Source organism: Telopea speciosissima, chromosome 2, assembly GCF_018873765.1.
Source record: "Telopea speciosissima isolate NSW1024214 ecotype Mountain lineage chromosome 2, Tspe_v1, whole genome shotgun sequence".
NCBI classification, from domain to species: domain Eukaryota; kingdom Viridiplantae; phylum Streptophyta; class Magnoliopsida; order Proteales; family Proteaceae; genus Telopea; species Telopea speciosissima.
The window spans coordinates 6,783,770-6,806,183 of record NC_057917.1 but is presented as its reverse complement, the minus strand read 5'-3'; the positions used below and the strand labels follow the sequence as shown (position 1 = coordinate 6,806,183).

Genomic DNA, 22,414 nt, shown 5'->3' with positions numbered 1-22,414 from the left:
ATCATCAGATACTACTCCAGACCTGTTATCTGAAATACGCTTTTCAGCCTTCAAGGTGGAGTTAGCAAGAGATTCTGCTAATATTTTCAACTTATCAACCTGCATATTATTTAAAAGAGATCAAATTAAGTAACAAAATTGACGAAACTCTTATAAGAGAACAAAGCATGTAGTAATGCAGAATCTGTATAGACAGACCACCAACAGGATCTCTGTGCAGCTGTAGGAAACCACATCTTGAGCTGAGTCTTTCCCCCTTTTCTTTTTTATTTTTTTCTCTTCTTTAATTTATTTCTTTATTTATTTTGGATAAGTACTTTTGAGCTGACATTTCACATTACAACCAAAAAAGCATCAAGTAGCCATCATTTAAGCCATAGGAGACGGGCAAAGGAACAAAAACAAAATGGGGTGAATGCCCTGCTAAAGTAGTGGAAACTCGGAAAGTAGTCCAGAATACTGAGTTACAATTAACAGCTCAAAGTAAAGTATCTCTAGATAATTGCTAGGATCTCAAGAGTTAAAAAACTCGTGTAGAAAACAGATGGGAAAAAGACACAGTATAGAATGTTTTTCTAGTGCTATAGACCAACATGACTCCTACAATACCACCTTAAGACTTTCCCCTCTTACTCTCCTGAATCTTTTCCTTCACAATGTCGTAACTCCTAGTCCTACCAAATCCCATCAACCCCCAAGAACATTTGTTGCAAGCTATATCCCTGAGCAGTAGACAGGACTCTGTGACTCTCAGCCAAATAGAGTCCAACACCTAATCCAACTTGCTGCATTGTGACCAAGTAGTCACAGGTTCAAGTCTCAGGAAACAGCCTGTCCATGAAGCCGGCGTAAGGCTGTGTACATTATGACCCTCCCTAGACCCTGCAGTGGCAGGAGCTTCATGCACTGGGTACGCCCTTTACCTAATCTAACCAGCTCAGTCCACCCTTACAACCTTAGGTTCAATTTGCCGGAGATGCCTTGGTGCTAAAACTTACAAGTGACAACCATAGTTATCACGGCACCTAGGCGAACCAAAGCGGTCGAGGAGGGAAAAAATTAAGGTGACACCAGCAAGGTGCCTAGGCACCACCTAGGCGACCAAGGGCAAGGAGGCAATCAAGACAAAGCCTCTAGAACACCTTGACAACAATGGTGACAACAGTTTCAAAATTTTGAAGTTAATTTGATATTATTCAGCTTGAAACTTGGAAACATTTGTCATTCGGATGCTACTAATGCAAGTTGGAGATTTCGGACATAATGTAGTCTTATGTGCTGTTTGTCCCACATGTAGCCCATTCTTTTGTTCTGTTTAATAATTTTTTAGTTAGAGTAACACAGGGAACTTAAGGATTTCTAAGTTCTAACTACATAGACCAAGAAACCAAGCCAGAAATCTGGAAGAAAACACAAGCAGAAATTGTTGCTCTATGTAGCACCTTTGAAAAGAAATAAGATAACAGAACATGTCTGACCATTACAAGCTCTTCTAGTATAATAAAACCCTACTGAAAAAGGACCTAAACTGCACCTCGAAACACATATCAATGCTGGGGTGGTAAAGAATTTTAACTAAATAAAGAAACTGGCTCAAAGCCTCAAAATAAGAAATACGACTGACAACTAACGGACCAGCAGTTCGAACTTTTTAGGCCTTTTATCTAGACACTTCTATACCCCTCGAATCTGACTTGGATCGGTCCAAAAACCTTAATATGACACTTGACCATATACACTGGAAACAAGAGAAAGAGAACTAGGAGAGAATAGGAGCTGAAGCGAATCTAGCGGTTACTCTGTTTTTTGATATCTCTGCAACTGCAGTTACTCGAGACGTATCCCGCTGAATCAGGAAGATTTCTGATACTCCATTCCCTCATAAATATCTGCTAAATCCTAAACTCATTAATTCTTATACAATCATCTAAATTAGAATTTTAAGTTTTGTTGGGTTCAGGAATCCAATTGGCAGTTTCACTCGCAATCAGAACAGGACTTGAGTTAAGCGTCCATTAGGATTTGATTCTCTCTTTTACCCTAATTTTAATTAGGATATTCTAGTGGGTTTAACCATGTTAGGAATAGGAAATGTGATTTAGGTTTGCAAAAATGGACCTAGAGCTCTGGCTGCAGGGTACATACAGAAATCTAATCAGACTTCTATGATTAAGGGATTATGGTTTTATGGGGGCTAGAGAATAGGTATCCTTGCATGGTTTGAAAGTCCAACCCTAATAATTTTCTTCCTCACATTTTTTTTTTCAAGTATAGACATGAATTCAGCTTCTTCCATCTCAATTGATCAGCTTTATTTGGCTGGTTCATTTCAATTCTCAAAATTCTGCCAAGAGTATTCTAATTGACTGCACTTCCACCATAAATATACCTGAATAGGTTTACTTGCCACTTCAAATATATATAACATCTTGATCAATTGGCCAAACTTTGTTTCTATTCTCAGACTTTCATTGCTCTCTGTTATTAATTTAGTTCTTCATTCGTCTCATCATAGGCCTTTACGCAACCTCCATGACAGCCCCTTACCCATCCAGCAGCAGCATTAAGGACTAAGGATCATTCTTTTTTCGACTGCAGCTCTCATTAACTCCCATAGACCATTCCATTAAAGTTTAGTGAAATTTCCTTTGGATTTTATTACTTTCTCAAGTTTTCTTCTTAGTTTCAAACTTTTAGATCCTAAAACTGGCTACCTTTTTTCACTCTATTCACTTAAATCCTATTTCTTAGTACAACTGTGAAGAACCCCTTCACTGCATCAGTAATGCACAAAGCCTAACTGTAACAATGGGCTATGTATTGATTGCAGCTTTTATGGCTGCAATCATATTAATCATATTTGATCGCAACCTTTATGGCTGCTATCATATTAATCATATTTGACATGTATGTATCTTTTTTTGGATAGACAACAGATACTTTTTGTTGCAAAGAGATATTGCGTACAGGGCAATGGTATGATACAAGAGCAACAACAACAAACAGAAGGCCAAAGCCTACCTCTCCACTGTCTAGTGATAGGATGGTGACCAATGTACAAAGTATTTAAAATCCTTCCTAGACAACTGGTCTGCTATTGAATTAGCAGATCTCAACCTCCAAAAGAGAGATATCCCCTGGAAGCACAAAGCTCTTGCCTTCTTTAGCACCATGGTCCTCCTCGGATAGCCTGCGTCCATCTAATCACCAATTGAGTCCCCTTCCACCAACAGTCTTCCAACCTCTATCGAGAGCAATCTCCAATTCATTAATAATTGCTTTCAACTCAACCATGATTGAGTTTGCACTCTGCAGTGCAAATAGGCCCAGGACCGTGCAATTCTGCTTGATCGTGATCAAAATTAGAGGATTTCGGCTTTGATACCAATTGATGCAATCTGACAATCCAGATTAAGGATCTAAGATGCAAGTAGGCCCAATAATCAAATCTGTAACAAATCTGAGAAAAAGGAAGCAACTGCGTTGTCAGGGGAAGAAATCAAATTGATGGAGGGGGAGGGAAGAGAGATGAGATCGATCTTCTTGGGAGAAAGAAGAAAGAAGAAGAGAAGAAATCAGATTTGGGATACCAATCCCATATGCACTGCTCAACAACACCAAAACTCTTTAAAAAAACTCATATTCTTTACCCAAACTCATATTCTTTACCCAAATCATCTCTAATTGATAAGGGATGTATTACATATATAGAGACCTTCTAAAATTCCTAATTTGACTCAAAAAGACTCCTAATCACTCTAATACACTCAATAAAGTAAATAAACTCAAAACAGAATAAAATCTAGCTATTAAGTATCCTAATCAAACTCAAACACTCAATTTAACTACTAATTCCAAGTACTAACATTATCCCCATTTTATAGGCTTATAAATAGGCCCATTACGTCAATAAACCCAAAAATAAGAAGCCTAAGGTCTATAGAACCCAACCATGGGCCAAAATAAAGTTTTATGAGGCCCAATTGGCCCAATTGAACAATCTTAACTGCATCAGGAACTGGACTGCCAAGAGAGCTCCCATCCATGTTAAAGTTTGATTACATTCAAGGCAAAGGGAATCCCCTGAAATGTATCAACTATCAAGTGAGATAGCCCATCTCGCTTTTCTCATTCTAATGATTTCAATCATCTATTGAGGGGGTCTTTGCCACCCACATACATCCAGTTATTTCTCACCTCCTCCCCACAGGAGCCAAATAGTATCAACTAACAAGGAATACAAACCTCCACGTGAGCTTGCCCCTCTTGCCAAGAGGGACTGATTGCCAAAAGGCCCAAAACTCCATAAGTTCTTGGACTCCAAGTGAATATTCCAATTTATACAAAATGAGGAGAGAAATGGTCCCAGATGGCTCTAGCGAAAGTACAATGGATGAAAAGATGTTGAACAGATACCCCACAGGCCAAACAAAAGAGACATACTTGAGCTAAAATAAAATTCCTCCTAGCCCTTCTCTGAAGTCTATCACAAGTACTCAACTTTCCATGACTCACCTCCGAGGCAAGAGCCTTGTATTTAGGGGGCAACTCGGATTTTCCAAATCAGCTTATAGGGGCAAGCTGGATTGTTAGAAACTTTAGAAATCGAAGCAATAAAACAAGATCTCGAAGAGAAAATACCATCAGAAGTAAGGGTCCATATATGTATGTCAGGTTCATTAAAGGGTAACAAGGCAGCCACCAAAGGAGAAAGCAAGTCAGTAATCTCTAAAATCTCAGTGGCCCTCAACTTCCTTCCAAAGACATGCATGTATCATGTTTGTTGTAATATGGGTTCAAGGGTAAAATTGTCTTAGGGGTAATATTGTCCTTGTACCTATTCCAGAATGTTCCTTCTCATATTATAAATAAAGAATGGTTGTAGTCACACTGACTAAGCCATTATTCATGGATTTCAACATGGCATTAGAGCCAAAATTCATCCGAGAATATGGGACATAATTTCTCTCTCTCTCTCTCTCTCTCTCTCTCTCTCTCTCTCTCTCTCTCTCTCTCTCTCTCTCTCTCTTTTGTGATCTCGCCCTAGCAGCACCCCGCCCCCCATCACTTGACTTCCGCCAGCTTCCACCAGCTCCGTCAACCCCCGCCAGCCTCTGCCAGCCCTCCACCAGTTTTCCGCGTCCGTTTTAGTCTCCCGCAACCCTCTCACCCTTCCTCTCTTTCTTGCGGGAGCCCTCGTCTCCTTTGCCGCCTTCTCGATTCCACCCTTGGTGGTGAGTTTACTCCCACCAAGGGCTGTTTTTGCCTCCCTATGCATTAAAATTTTTTGAGAGTATTTTTTTCTCTGTTCTTGAGAGTTTATTTTCACCAGCCAGCATGCCTGACAATTCCGAGATTACATCAGCTTCCTCTGGCCCCGATGGCACGTTGCAACGTGATTTTCTTCCCTTTCCAGCCAGCTCCATTAAAATAAATGGATGCGACTATCTATTGTGGTCTCACTCGTGTTTGTTTGCTATTGGTTTCCAAGGTCTCTCTGGATACATCTCCGGGACAACTGTCAGGCCTACCGATGCTCTTCTTGCACAAGATAGGTGGATGAATTTTAATTTCTTGGTCATGTCTTATCTGGTTAATTTCATGGACCAAGAGATTGCCGGACGCTACCTTCTTCTTGATACGGCTGTCAAGATCTGGAAGAAAGCCTAAGAAACCTACTCTCAAGTAGGGAATGTCGCCCAGTGTTATGAACTTCGTCAGAAAATCCACTCGATAAAGCAGTTGGAATCGTCTCTCTCCCAATATTATAATAAGATGTGCACTATGTGACAACAATTGGATTTTTGGGGACCTTCACTGCGACCTGTGATGTTGACGCCACGGCTTTCCAAAAGTGGGAAGATGGCTTACGGGTTTTTTATTTTCTAGCAGGTCTCAATATTGAGTTTGATCAGATCAGGGCAACTATATTGAATCGTGATCCTCTCCCACTCTTAAGCAAGCTTATGCGATTCTTGCAGCGAAGGATAGTCGCCGGACAGCCATGGTTAATCCCATAACTCAAGAGAGATCGCCTCTCCTTTCTGGGTCTCAGACTACTTCTCGTGAGAACTCTTCCCGCAGTACTGGTGGTGAATGTGATCACTGTGGGAAGGAATGGCATACCAAGGAGTGATGTTGGAAGCTTCATGGTCGCCCTGTAGATACCCGTGGGCATGGGAAGGGTGGATCAAATCGTTCCAACAATGGGCAAACCAGGCATCTACTGAAGAGCAACCTACTGATCACTCTCTTTCCCAGGTTGTGGAAGAACTTCAACATCTCCGGAATATGATGACACGTTTGGATACCTCTTCATCATTTGGGTCTCCTTCTTTGGCTGCTTGGGCTGTTTCCCTGCCATCCGACTCTGTTACCACTCATTCTACAAGTATTTCATTTGGTGGGAATTGCATCTCGGTCATACCCGACTCTTGGATCATTGACTCTGGTGCAACCGACCATATAACAAGTTCTTCTTCCCTTTTTCTCAAATATTCTCCTTTATCTGGCCATAATAAAGTTCGTGTTGCTGATGGGTCTCTTTCTCCAATCTCGGACAAGGGATCTATTCAGTGCACCTTTTCTCTTTGTCTTTCTTCTATATTACATGTTCCTAAGTTCTCCACTAATTTGTTATCCATTAGTAGTTTAACTAGGGACTTAAACTGCGAAGTAACTTTTTTTTCCCAATCATTGTTTGTTCCAGGACTTGGTAACAGGTGTATGATTGCATGTGGTAAGGTGGTTGGTGGTTTGTACATGCTTGACAGTTCGCCAACAGCATTGACATCTCAAGCCTTCCCTTCTGATTCTACCTCTCATAGTTGCCAAGGCGTCACCAAGGTGTCGCCTAGGTGCCGCCTAGGCGTCCAGGTGGTTTTGTTGGGGCCTAGGCGACCTCCGCCTTATTGCAAGGCGCCTTGCATTGGTTTTTATCAGTATCGAATTGGTATCGAATCCGGTATTGGCCCTTATTTATGCCAAATATCATTTAAGTAAATGTTCATTTACTTAAGATATTATTCATAAATAAGAAAATACCCCCTATTTGAATCCAATAAAAATAGTTAAAAAATAAATTCCAAAATGATAAAAAGTCAACCCCCTAGTGCAAGAACAAAAACTGGATTTTGAACGGTAGGTAAAATTTTCAACTTTCTAATTTTGGGGTTTTTCTCAAATCTAAAAATTCTATAAATCTTAATATGGTAAAACAATGCTACAAACCAAAAGTGCGGTAAAATATTCATTTGTTTTTAATATCTAAAAAAATATTTTCATTCGGAGTGATTTTGAAAGCATTCGCGCATACCAAATAAGGTTTGACCTGAACATAACTTCTTCAATATAAATCAGATTTAAGCAATTTTGGATTTGTTGGAAAGCTGGTTTTGTGCTCTACCTAATACTAAAAGTCTTATGTAAAAATAAAATCATCTGACTAGTCAAAGTTCTTAGAGAACAAGAACATTTCTCTAAATCAAGAACAATTTAATTACTTATAGATAAGATTATATTTTATAAGAACAGTATAAACCAAATGTGAGACTAGTATAAACCAAATGTATGTTTGATTGTTTCAAACTTCCAATAGCTTGCTTCTTCAGTTATGTTGTCTTCTGGTTCTATGTTGATTTTTGATGACTTGATGTGGCTTAATATTGATTTTTTATGACTTGATATGACTTAATGAGCTGAATGTTGATTTTTGATTACTTGAGGAGGCTTAATGTTGATTTTTTATGATATAAAGTATATATTGTAGCATACCAAATAATGTTAGAAAAAAAGGGAAATAAAAAATAACACTTGGGGGCGCCTAGGTCGCCTAAGCGACACCAAGGTGGGCGCCTTGCTGCCTAAGCGCTTAAACAGCCCTCCAGCGCCTTGGCCGCTTTGCCGCCTTGACAACTATGCTACCTCTGCATTACTTGAATTAAATAAGTGGCATCGCCGTTTGGGGCATCCACCATCGAGTGTTTTATCTACTTTATTTCCTAGTTTATTCAAACAATGTAATCTCAACACTTTTTGTTGTGACGCTTGCACTCTAGCAAAGCAAACTAGGAATGTTTACCCTGTTTCTGATAGTAGAAGTGTGACTCCTTTTGGTTTAATACATTCTGATGTGTGGGGACCAGCCCGATGTGTTTCTACATATGGTTTTAGATGGTTTGTTACATTTATTGACTGTTATAGTTGCACTACATGGGTATATTTGATGCACAACAAGAGTGATGTTTTCACCTGTTTCCATCTATTTCATAAGATGGTTCAAACTCAATTTGATGCAAAGGTGAAAATTTTACGGTCTGACAACGGCAAGGAATACATGGATGGAGCTTTTCGCAACTATTTGGACTCTCATGGTATTATACATCAGACATCCTGCGTTGATACTCCGGCTCAGAATGGCATGGCTGAACAAAAGAACAGACACTTGGTGGAGGTTGCTCGCTCCCTTATGTTTGCCATGACTGTTCCTCCTCGTTTCTAGGGCGATGCCATTCTTGCCATCACATACCTGATCAACCGGCTTCCTTCACGTGTCTTAGTTGGTCACTGCCCTTTGGATGTTTTATTGGGATCATCTACGTTTATTGTCCCTCCAAAAGTCTTTGGCTGTGTGGTCTTCGCCCGAAACCACCATCCACATGGGAAATTTGACCCCAAAGATCTTCGATGTATTTTTCTTGGATATTCAGCTACCTTGAAAGGGTATAAGTGCTACCATCCTCCTTCAAGGTCCTTCTAGGAAATTATTTGTGACCATGGATGTGGTTTTTTGGGAGTTTGAAGCCTATTTTGCACCGCTGGTACCTCTTTAGGGGGAGATTCCAAGTGATGAAGATGTACCTTTGAGGCTTTGATTGCTCCCCTAGATGTAAATGTTCCTGCCATAAAGAATGTGTCTGTGGAATTAGAGGATGGGATTACCAGTCAGGAACAAGAGCAAGGACTGAATGGGCAGCCTATAGTTCAAGGGGAGTCTGGAGAATCAAAAGAGTTGAAGACGTTCTCTCATGGAACATACTTCCCTCCTTGTGGAACTTGGCACAAAGAGATCACTACCACTGCTCCCACACAATCAGTACCTGCTCCAAGTCCTGCTCCTAGTCATCACTCTGGTAAGCCTATTCCTGATCCTAGTCTTGATTTACCCATTGCTATTCGAAAACCCAAGCGGAGTTGTACTCACCACCCAAATTCCAATTTCGCTTCTTATAATTCTCTAACTCCTTCATTCCATGCTTTTGTTTCTTTGTTATCCTCTGTTTCTATTCCTAACAATTGGCAGGAAGCAATAGCCAAACAAAAATGGAAGGAGGCAATGAGTGAAGAAATGCATGCCCTGGAGAAAAATAAAACCTGGGATTTGAAGGTCCTTCCACCAAGAAAGAAACCCGTTGGTTGCAAATGGGTCTTTGTAGTTCAACACAAATCAGATGGGTCAGTAGAGAGATACAAGGCAAGGCTGGTTGTGAAAGGGTTCACCAAAACCCATGGAATTGACTACCAAGAGACCTTTGCCCCTGTGGCAAAAATGAACACAGTAAGAGTGATTATTTCTTGCGTTGTAAATCAAGGCTGGAATCTCCAACAACTCGATGTCAAGAATGCCTTCTTGCATGGAGAATTGGAAGAAGATGTTTATATGGAGATACCTTCGGGTTTTGCTACTCCAGATACTCAGGGAAAAGTGTGCAAGTTGAAGAAGGCCTTATGGCCTAAAACAATCACCAAGGGTCTGGTTGGGTCGCTTCCATAAAGCCATGATTGCTAATGGCTATACGCAAAGCAATGCTGACCATATAGTGTTTGTCAAAAGGGTGGGACAATATATCACAATTCTATTCGTCTATGTGGATGACATAGTAATCACAGGAAGTGATGCATAAGAAATTCAGAAGTTGAAGACTTGTCTGGGTACAGAATTTGAAGACAAAGATTTGGGTCGATTACGATATTTCTTGGGAATAGAGGTTGCCTATTCAGCCAAGGGCATATCTCTTTCCCAGAGAAAATATACTCTCGACCTTTCGAATGATACAAGGATGCTTGGGTGTAAACTTGCCGATACCCCTCTGGAGCCCAACACACACTTGAGGAGGACGGTGACCCTGTGGATAAGGGTAGTTATCAGAGATTAGCTGGTCGGTTGATATATCTTTCCCATACCCGACCTGACATTGCATTTGTAGTGAGTGTCATGAGTCAATTTATGCATGACCCTCACTCTTCTCACTTAGAGGTAGCATACATAATTCTATGGTACCTGAAGTCTTCTCTTGAAAAAGGAATCTTGTATTCTTCGCAAAGTCATCTTCAGGTAAAAGTTTACACTGATGCAGATTGGGCAGGCAGTCATGATGATAGAAGATCAACATCTAGATATTGTAACTTTGTTGGAAGAAATTTAACTACCTGGAGGAGCAAGAAACAAGCAGCGATTGCGTGGTCCAGTGCTGAAGCTGAATTTAGGGTTATGGCATAAGGTATCTATGAACTTCTCTGGCTCAAGGGGCTTTTTCAGGATCTGGGTATGGTTGTTGATCTTCCTATGCGGCTCTACTGTGACAACAAGTCAGCAATCAGTATTGCCCATAATCCAGTCCAACATGATCGTACCAAACATGTTGAGATTGACTAGCACTTTATCAAGGAAAAGTTGGAGCAAGGAGTAATTTGTATTCCATTTGTTCAGTCTAGTAAATAACTAGCCGATGTTCTTACTAAGTGAATTAGTAGTAAGTTGTTTTGTTCTGTTACTAGCAAGTTGGGCATGTTTGATAAGTATGTACCAACTTGAGGGGGAGGGTTGTAATATGGGTTCAAGGGTAAAATTGTCATAGGGGTAATATTGTCCTTGTACAATATTGTCCTCGTACCTATTCCAGAATGTTCCTTCTCATATTATAAATAAAGAATGGTTGTAGTCACACTAACTAAGCCAGTATTCACGGATTTCAACATTGTTATTAGTTGAAACTTGGTATATACCAAAATGTATAAGTTGTTATTTACATATCTGTACGATTTCTTTCCATTTCTCTAAATGCAGGAAAGGGAGGAAACAAGATGTATATCATACAGGAGCTCTAACACGGCGGACTATCCAAAGGGGGACACGGGTGGATAAATAATTCAACACCTGCGCGCTCCCACTGTAACTCGATACCATGACCCCTGCCTACTCTGATACCATGATGGAAGAATCGTGGGTTAGAAAGAGAGAATGAGAGAATGGAATGACTTAGATTCATTAATAGGTAAGCCCCTCTATTAATAATAGAGGGGAAAGTTACAAAGGGATTGAAATAGGCGATGTGGGACTAAACCCACATAGCCAACTGTAGACATAATTACCCCTAACTAGCTGACTCTATAAGAGCAGTCACTTAAACCTAATAACATAGGAATAAAACTACCCCAAAAGGACCAGAATACGCTCACAGTATTCTGAATTACATATTCCAACACTCCCCCTCAAGCTGGATTATACAAATAAGAGAAGAAGGAAAATCAAGCTTGAACTAAATAAAAAAAGAACTTCATAATAATGCTAACAGTCCCCCTCAAGTTGGCCCATACAAGGTACTAATGCCCAACTTGAACAAAATGGGAAGAAACTAAGTTGCAGCAGAATCCAACTTGACAGATGAATGCAGCTCCCAAATAAACCTTTAAGAACTTGAAAAATAGATCTTCAAAACCTGGGCAGACTTGATCAGCAAACTTTCACCAATCTTCAACAGTTGTCCAGTGATGAATCTTTGACTGATAATCTTGAAGATAAGCAACTAGGGCAGCAAGCAGCGGAAACAAATAAATCAGGCAGCAGAAATGATCAACCCAACTATAGAACCTCATATAGGTAGGCAGCAACCAAACATCTTCAATACTTTAATACTTCAATCTCCCCCTTACAACAAACTCAACCCAATAACAAAAGAGATACCCAATGGCAATGGTGGAAACTCTAATCTTCTATGTTTTGCACCAAGTGTTCCTGCAAGTTCTGCTTCTACAATGTCTGCAGGTGTACTGTGCATAATCCCCCCCTCACGTGTAGTGGTACACGTGGACATAACAGAGAAGATGTAAGTGATAGGGCAAAAGTATAATATTCCAGAATTTTTCAAAAAAGGTGCTAAGGGTAATAGAAAAGGAAGAAACGGCATATTAGAGAATACCATTATCGTCCAAAGTGGTTATGGGTATATGCCAAAGGTATGTTTTGGGAGGTGGTGACGTGAAAAGAGCAGTGGGATAAATTACGGAGTAAAACAATGCAACATATAAATTTTCAACCATCTTCAAACGATCAAACAAACATTTTTTATGGAAACTCCTGCAGGGGAGAAACTCCTAACTCCAATATTCAAATCTGATAAGTATACAGATCTGATTTGAAGTAAGGAAAAGCTCCAATCTTCAAGGCTTGATCAATCTTCAAACAAGGAAGAACAAGTGTGCAAAAACTAGAATGTATAAATTCCCACATGCGAAATAGGACTGACAAAGATATCTGGACAGCAATTGATGTAAGAAGCTTCAAAAAAAAACTTGGATCAGATCTGAATTAGTGAACAATGCTAGGATCAAGCTCCAAAGTAAGCCGGATATGAACCAATCACATAACTGAATAGGTTCGTAGTTGCAACCAATAACCTTGGAACCATAGTCCTAAATCTCGCGAGATCTAGCCGAGATTCTCGGTTTTTCGAAAAAGCGAGTCGAGATGGCAGTCGAGTGGAAAAAATACCATATCTCGTTGAGATCTCGGATCTCTTCCAAGATCTCGGGTAATTTCTCGTTTCGGGTGGCTATAGAAATGACTGAAGAGAAATTGAAAATCTCGCCGAGATCTCAGGTCATGGGGGCAGTATTTCGGGCCTCGGGTGGGTTTTTTACCCATTTTAGTTTAAGTTATTAAGCCATCTCGACAGAACTCGGCGAGTTTTGTCAAGAGGCCTTTTTATCTCTCAAACCTCTCTTCTTCTCTCAAATCCTCTCTTCCCTTCTTCATTTTTTGCTTGGATTGAAAGCCTTAGAAGGTGATTTTGCTGCCAAATTGAAGATTGAAGCTCACTTTTGCAAGATTGATCAAGTTTTTGAAGGATTTTTGAAAGGTAACCCATTTTCCCTAAATCTATTTTTTTTTTTTAAATTTGATGAAACCTTGGTGGATTCATGTGATTTTGAGTTATGTTACACAACTTTGGCCGATCTATCACTTCATGGAGGCCGAATTTTTTTTGGGTTATTAAATTTTTTATTATAATTTCTGGAAAAAAATTGAATTTTTTCAAAAAAAAAAATTAAAAAAAATAGGATAAATACTTATTGTTTGGATGTGATTTTGATATATGTTAAACAAGTTTGCATGCTCTACAGCCTCATGGAGTCATTTTTTTTTTCACCTATTACAAAAAAAAAAAATTCCCAGATTTAATATTAATATTATTAAAATAGTTTAAAAAATATATAAAATTAAGGAAAAATACCTGTTTTTGTTGGAAAATTATGCACAACATTTGTACATAATGTCCAACTTCAATTGATGTCAAATACATCATTATATTATAATATTTTATATTTGAAGGTATAATTATTTTTAATAAAAATTGTAAATATTATTTTTAATTAATAAATAAATACTAGGGTTAGGGAATAAATAACAAATAGGTATTTGATTGTTCTAGTAGCTTCATATTATGTTTAATAGTTATGAACACAATACTTTAAGTGTTTAATACCTTACTTTAAGTCTGTAATAGTTACTAATACATGTTTTTTTATGTAACAGTGTAAAAAATAAGATATTTCTTACACAATTGGGGATATAGCATAGCTACATGGAGTCCCGATGTCTGAGGACAAAAATAAGTCAAAGTGTAACTACTGTGGAAAGATTCTAAATTCTGGAGGAGCAACTAGGTTAAAGGAACATTTGTCTGGTCTGAGCAAGGATGTTGCCAAATGCCGAAATGTTTTGAGCCAAGTGAAACTAGCAATGGCACAAAACTTGAGAGGAGTACGAACAAAGAAAGCTGAGAGGGAAAGACAACAAATAGTTTTTGATGAGACAGTTCTAGAGAGGCCTGGTGTAGAGATCCGTGGAGGAGTAGGAGATGATACTGAATATAGGCCTACACCTGGTGAGTTCGAATCAGAGGCTAAATGGAGGATTTACCAGCAGACTTTGGCAGAGAGTAGGCAAAGTTTTTATTTTGAGAATATAAGAGCACATGAGCAAGCAAGAGGAGCCGGTGGATCTAGCTCAGCTGCACTAGTGCAACAAGATGAGAGGAGAAGAAGCACTGGCACAAGAGATATCCCACCGCCCCAAGCCCGACCACGAGCACGTTCCCCAAATACCATTTTTTAGCAGGATCCATCTACCTTTAGGCAACAAGATGCCTTCCAGTCAACCATCCCGCAAGTGTTTGGTGGCAAACAAGAGGAAGCACGAAAAGCCTTCAGCAAGTTCATGCTATACAATGGCATTCCAGCTAATGTAGCACAAGGAACATATTATAATGCATTCCTTGACGCTGCAGGGAGGGCTGGCCCAGGATAGAAAGGGCCTACACCATATGAGTTATATAATGTATATTTGCCTAAAGAGGTAGAGGAGCTGAAAGAGTACATAGAGGGTCTGAAGCCAAGGTGGGACACATATGGAGTTACTCTTATGGTTGATGGTTGGACTGGACCTACTAGACAGTCCATTATAAATTTCATAGTGAGTTGTAACGGGAAGACTGTCTTCTTGAAGTCTGTTAATGTATCAAAGCATGTAAAGGATGCATCATACTTGTATAAGTTACTGAAGCAAGTGGTGGAGGAAGATATAGCAGCAAAGAACGTTATCCAAATTGTGACGGATAACGGTTCTAATTTTAAGAAGGCTGGAGAGAAATTAATGAACAAGAAGAGTAACAGGATCCGCCTCTTTTGGACTCCATGTGCAGCCCATTCTATTGATTTGATGTTGAAGGACATGGGGAAAAAAGCTTTGGTGGCTGGTGTGGTCAATAGGGCAAGGCAAGTAACCAACTTTTTGTATAACCATGGTTATGCTTTAGCCATGATGAGGGAAAAATGCAAAGGGGATTTAGTGAGGCCTGGTGTCACTCGATTTGCCACCAATTACATTGCAATGAAGAACTTCCAGACGAAGGTGGTAGGTCTGCGGTCCATGTTTGCAAGTGAACAATGGTTTAGTGGGCAAGGTTCTAGGACAGAAGAAGGGAAGGCAGCACAACAGACCATTGCAAGTGATCAATTTTGGAAGGACTTGTATAAAGTTGTTGCCATATTAGAGCCAGTGGTGGCAGTACTAAGGATGGTTGACACGGAAAAGAAGCCTACCTTGCCCCACATATATGCTGCCCTGGAGAAGATGAAGGAAATGGTCCGAGCTGCAATACCCCGAAGTGCTCGGTCATACATTAACATCATTGACGAGTGATGAGAGAAGCACTTGAGTCATCCATTGCATAAAGCTGGTGAGTTCAACACTTCAACATACTTTAAACTTTATATGAGTTTTTACATTTACATATTCAAAACTCAAAAGTATTAAGTCACTAACAACTTATATTTGTGGTTTCCCCTTTACTAGCATACTATTTGAATCCAAAGTACCAGTACTCGCATAATCTTGGGCTAGACACGGATTTGCTACTGGCAGTTGAAACTGTTATTGAGAAGTTGGAGGTCAATGCCAAGACACAATCTGACTGCAATGATGAGGTAAGAGTATGGGACTTTATTACTTTGGTAGTAAGTAAAGGAATGTAACTACTAAATAGCAAATACTAATGCCTCTAACACTGTTTGAAATTTAAAATGAAAATAGATCATATTCTTCAGAGAGGCCTCAGCAAGTTTCAGCCGAAAAGCTACAGTGGAGGGTAGACAAAAGTCAGACCCTGGTAGGTGGCAATGTGGCATGACATTACATTTATGAATTATAATTTTATCCCTTCAGAATGCACATATTCTTAATATTCTATGTTTATAATGCAACTGACTGGTGGGTGCTTTATGGTACAAATTCACCCAACCTGAGGAAGGTAGCAATCAAAGTGCTCTCACAAACTTGTTCATCCTCTAGGTGCGAGCGCAACTGAAGTACATTTGCATTGATACACTCAAAGAGGCGGAACAGATTGGGTAGTCAACGACTGGAGCAGCTGGTGTATGTGCATTATAATATGAGACTAAGGATGAGGCACATACGTGAAGAATTTGAGAACAATGACAAAGATCCCATCGAGCTAGCCAACATATTCCAGGAGGACTCTGATGATGATGAGGATCCCCTATTCCAGTGGGTGAGGGATCATGGTGCACCAGAGATGGATGAGCCTGGAGGTAGGCCTGACTCCACCATTGCATTCGTAACCGGTACAGATGTTGATGACTATATGTCGCAAGAGGGGTGTGCACATTCTCAGTCACCGAGACCTTTTGAGGATGCAACAGGAACTGCTCCTGATGATGATGATGATGGTGGTGGTGATGGTGATGGTGATGACCTTGCTAGTGGTGATGACCCTACTGGTGGTGGTGGTGGTGGTGGTGGTGGTGGTGGTGGTGGTGGCATGCAGAGTGGTGGTTATTATGATGATCGTCATGAGGGGATGCGCGAGCAATACCAGCATGATGTGGGAAAGCAGGAGGACCCTGTGCGTTTCACAGGTGAGTCTCAGTTTACACATGCCACACAAGATCAAGACCATGGTGGCCACAGCAAAACGTACAAGAGAAGGACGGGTCGCAAACACAACCAACCTCAGTATGATGACACGAGTATGAACACTATGCTAGCAAGTTTTTGAAGCATGAGTATGGATACTAGTAGTGAGCATCAGTCGTGGCAATCATATCAACCTCATCATCACTATGATTATGGCCAACAGAGCACCGGTTCTGTATATAGTGCCTATGGTCAGTTTGGCCAGTCAACACATGAGTATGACTATCAAAGCAGTGGGTCTGGCATTGGGTCCAACATTGGGTCCACATTCCCAGTCCCATACATTCCTCAATATGACAGTAACATAAGCAGTGGATCTAACACTTCATGGCAATGGTCTAACGCCACTGTGCAATAGCTATACCCTAGGATAGGGGTCTTGACATATGTGGATGAGAACTCTTATATAAATGCTGTAGAGAACTATATGCAACAGTGGAGCAACAATATGTCATGGGCAGACTATGTGGGACAAATGGGGAATGAATATGTGATTCAATCTCATTTTATGTGATGATAGTTGTAACTTGTAACATTGTTAAGCTTGAGCAATTTGATGTATCACTTATTCACTTTTAACATTTGCAATGCTTATTAAGTTGTTTTCCTATTAATTGAATATTTTGTTTGAGTCCTATATACATAAATTATGTCATTAATGTATATAGTATGCTATTTTGATACGTCGTCACCTACCAACTAAGGGTTCGATGTAAAAGTCCTATTTGGACTTTGTTTTTGCAACATCTGATAATGTCATTGTGTTTAAATGGCCTAAAATAGGTTGTATACCAATTTTCAGACCCAAAAGAGGTCTAAAACACACCGAGATGGGCTTCCGAGTCGGGAAAAAAAAAATACACAAACTCGCCGAGATCTCGGCTCAACTTGGTTTTGGGCTGGGCAGAGAAGGCTCCGAGACCCGAGTTTTCGAACCTTGCTTGGAACACACTGTTGTAATCCCAAATAAGCTGATCTCCAGGGTAGTAGATTCGAGTCTTCAATAATGAAAGAAATTCGATCTCCAATAGTAGGATACTCAGTCTCAATAATAGGGCAGCAATAGTCCACATAAAGGTACCAGTAACATGTCAACCAGCCATGCTTACAGAAGCTAATCAATAGAACCAGCAAGGTATGTAGTAAAGCTCAATAGAACCAGCAAGTATAAGATAAATAACTCAACAGATCCAATAGTAGTTGAAGCAGCCAGCCACATAGGAACCAATAAAAGAATAGGTTGATAGTTGTAGAAGGTGACCATAAGGATGAAACCTAAGTTTTGTCAAAAAAACTCTATGAATGATGTTGAAACTTGGGTCGAGTACTCCTCTGATGGTGATAAAACACTCCTTAAGAAAATCAGCAAGAGAGGACTGCCCTAACCCTTAGATCGATTATAGTCAGGGTTTTGAAAAAAACCCTGAAACTTGAGATCGATTGGAGGGTAGGGGGCTTCAAAAAACTGATGAAGACTTGTCAAAGTGTAATTTCTTGGCATAGATTTTGTCCACAGCTGCTTGAATGGATCTCCAATACGAACACCCAATCTCTTGTAGGGTTTGAGACTTGATCTTCAAGTGGGAGAAACACCAAAAAGTGTAGAAAAAATCGGGCAGCAGCTATCTTGTGTAAAAGAACTTTTGCAAGCCATGAATAATTGAAGTAAATTGCCTCTCTTAATGGTAGAAACACCTCCAAAAAACTCCAGAAGCAGCAGGTAACCCTAACCCAAAAAATCGATTAATGTCAAGGTTTTGGAAAACCCTGAAAAATAGAGAACGATTGGGGAGGGGTCTTCTAGAAAACTTGGATAGATGCAAGATTGAGGTCGAGTGGTCCTAGTAATAGAAGTAATCAGCCCTCCAAAAATCAGCAAAAGCTGAAACCTGTAACCCTAATTTCGATTGGAGTCAGGGTATTGTCAGGGTTTTTAGCAGGTAACCAAATTAGCAGGCTAGGAAAGTTTTTGCTGTAGAAACAAATCCAGCCATCAGAAAGGGTCCAAACTTAGGTCAAGCAGGGTTTGTAGTAGTAGGGAATCACCCCCAAAAAATCAGCTGCATCTGAAAAGGGAAACCCTAAAATCGATTGGAGTCAGGGTTTTTAAAAACCCTGACAAGTTGAGATCGATTAAGGTAGGGGCTGGAAAGATTAACGAATGATAGAGAAAAAGAAAAAAGGGAAGGACGACAATGGAATAGGGTAGAAAGGGGCTGGAAAAGGGTGCATAGGAGTCTCCAACAATGGAGGATCAGCCATCTTTAGTGATAGAAATCAGATCTCCGAAAAATTCTGGAAAGCTCCAATATCGCAGGTATGGTTCCAGCAGATTTTGAACAGAATTTTTGATAAAAATAAGGTAGTATGGGAGGAGGGCAGCAACTAAATCATTGGATGCTTTGATTACCTCATTAGTCCTGCTCCCTTACAAGGATGAGAAGAAAAAAAAACAGAAGAAGGAGAAGCCGAGAGAGAGAGAAAGGTGGGAGAAGGTGATTGAAGAGAAGAAGGTTTTTTTTTCTCTCTTTTTCTAACCTAGATCAAACCATGATGGAACCGCTTCCTCTAAAAGGCCGACCTTGTAGGAAAGGGAGGAAACAATATGTATATCATACAAGAGCTCTAACGCGGCGGACATGGGTGGATAAATAATTCAACACCTATGCGCTCCCAGGGGGACTCAATACCGTAACCCCTGCCTGCTCTGATACCATGATGGAAGAATCATGGGTTAGAAAGAGAGAATGGAATGACTTAGATTCATTGATAGGTAAGCCCCTCTATTTATAATAGAGGGGAAAGTTACAAAGGGATTGAAGTAGGCAATGTGGAACTAAACCCACATAGCCACCTGTAGACATAACTACCCCTAACTAGCTGACTCTATAAGAGCAGCCACTTAAACCTAATAACATAGGAATAAAACTACCCCAAAAGGACCAAAATACGCTCACGGTATTCTGGATTACATATTCCAACAAACCTCAACAGGCAACCTCGTGTAGGCAGATCTCCCATGAACTGGGTATGAAAAGACTCATGCACATATTCAACACACATTGAACCTCTAAACTAAGGGCCTGTTGTTAACTAAAGAATAAAAATAATGTAAACTCGACCTCGAACCAGGGAAACCAACGGGAGATTGATTGCAGCAGGATCAATGCAATAAAAGAACAAAAATAACTAAAACTCTTTTATTGCTATTGTCTGTTTACATATGAAGGAGAACATAAAAGGATAAGAAAAAGAAGAAGACAGGGATATAGAAGGGGGGATAGGATCAGCTATCTCAGCCCATCATCCTCTCACCTAGGGCTTCTCACCCATGGTATCTCACCGTTGCCACATCTCACAGCTTCGTCAATAGTTCTTTTCTCTTCAACCTCTGTCTCTTTTCTATTCAGCCACATACATGTATTTACAATAAAACAACCCAATCCTAATCTAAGTAAGAAACTAATTTTTAAACCTATAAAATAGAAACTAGACTCTAACTAGGATTCCTAACAGAACTAGGATTCCCAATTAGAATTACAACTCAAATAGGAAACTAAATAAGTGTCTAATAATGAAAATAACACAAAAAATCAATTCCTCTAAGCCAGCAGTCCATATCAGCCCCCAAATCACTGTTCAGGTGAACAAGTTTTTTTTTTTTTTGGGGGGGGGGGGGGGGGTGGTCTTCTTCATGCTTCGATCTACATCAAAAAAATGTATTACTTTGACAAAAGAGACAAAACTAAAATACATTTGGAAGCTATGTTACCTGGACAATCCAAAACAGGAGCGATAATTGCCTCACCCTAGTCATAATATTGTACCCAGATAATGTAGGTTGGTTTGTTTCGATTGTCAATTAACACACAACATTGTTACAGTGTAATGTGATCAGAGCAATATATCAAGGAACATGATTTTAGATGGTTCTATTTCTATACTAGATTCATAAAGTTATATTTTCACGCTTTTCTCGTGATGGTGATGGTAACTATGGACAACATCCTAAATTAGGTCCTCTGCAAGAACGTATTTTGCAGGGTACTTATGAATATGAGGGGAAGTCCAAAATCTGATTTAACTTCTCATTTAAGATCCATGGGAATGGGAACTATGATAATTTGCAGTACGTAATTAGCAGATCCCAAAGAATGCACACCGATATCAACTGGTGCATTGTAGCTAGTATGGGTAAAAAGAAAGAAACTATTTACTACTGAATGACAAATCAAAAAATATACCTAACAGAAAGCATGAACAGGCGGTCAATCACACTCAAGATCAATAATCACTCTACGTTGCAAAGATCAAATTACTGCATACTAAAATGGGCACTTGTAGTAAATGACCAGTGGATCATCTTATAGTCTCCCACCAAATATAAGGGCATAGCACAAGGATGAAATGAACACAGCTACAAATGTTAACACCAGAAGTACAAATAGTTGCATGACCCATTGAAAACCAAATACATGGTAGAAAAAGGAAAGCATACCTTCTGAGCATGGATCTCAGGTGAGTCCCCATTGTTCAGCGATATCTTCTTTAGCAAGAGTGCTTCCAATCTAGTACAAAGTCGAACTTCAGCAAGTGCTTCTTTTAGAGCCTGCAAATTCAAGCACAACCCACAGTAAACTTGGGGAATAGGAAGAGACATTAATAAGTTACGGAAAATATACACATACACAAAAGTTAATAGCACACAGAACCTTATATTGATATGCAACACAAGGATGGAAATCCTCCATTCCATGTTAATTCAGAGGCTGACAAGTTGGTTAATTAATTGGCAAGGGATGGTTTATCAAAGGGAAATTACACTGCCACCCCCTGAGATTTGTACTAAATACAGTGCGACCCCCTGTGTTTTCAAAATATACACCCAGCACCTTTAAGTGGACGGTGTTAATATAAAATTTAAATGGCAATTTTGCCCTTCAATTAAAATAACCCTATTCTAATTTTTTATTTTTCTAACATAAAAAAGTGGGACCCACCACTATTTCTTCCCCTTCTTTCTTCATCTTTCTTCTTCTTCTTCAACAGCCGCCCCACCACCGCTGCAACTTTCTTCCCACTTCTTGAAAATGGTTCAGAGGCTCACTTATAGGAAGCGGCATAGCTATGCCACCAAATCCAACCAGACAAGGGTCGTCAAAACCTCTGGTGGGAGGCTCATGAGAAGGGGGGGGGGGAAATCAAGGAATTCAGCCAATAGATTGAATTCAGAAATAGGAAGTTAAGTCCAGAATCAAAAACTCAAAGGTATAGACAAACCTAACCAATAGATTGAATTCAGATTACCATCGAAGGGAGACTATAAGGAGAGTATTTGACTGTAAAAATATTGGCTCTAGTTGACGGATGGATCTGCAGTTTCAGGGTCTTGAAGGTTTCAGCAAGAAACACTAGAGAAGTTGAACGGCTGGGTATATTCTTGTCTCCTCCTACAGCAACTGATGAAGCAGCAATAGAACACTGATTTCAGTCTTAAGTCTGTTAAATTTTGACTCTGTTTATTCTGAATTTCAAAGCAGAATATATTGGTTGAGTTGTTGCGACTGATTTCTTGTCCTCGGCCATGCTTGTTTTTGGATATTTGCTTTTCCGGAGATCATGTTATTGGTTATTCTTAAA

At 39.8% G+C, this 22,414-nt stretch overlaps 1 protein-coding gene across 1 annotated transcript in view; it reads right to left on the bottom strand.

The window, feature by feature from the left end:
- The window catches only part of LOC122651568, a 117,154-nt gene that overhangs the window by 52,402 nt on the left and 42,338 nt on the right, over nt 1-22,414 (bottom strand). The window contains exons 8-9 of the mRNA XM_043845005.1: nt 21,273-21,383; nt 23-99 (exon numbers count right to left, since the gene is read on the bottom strand). Coding sequence (XP_043700940.1) covers nt 23-99; nt 21,273-21,383 — 188 coding nt within the window. The remainder of the gene's footprint in view (nt 1-22; nt 100-21,272; nt 21,384-22,414) is intronic.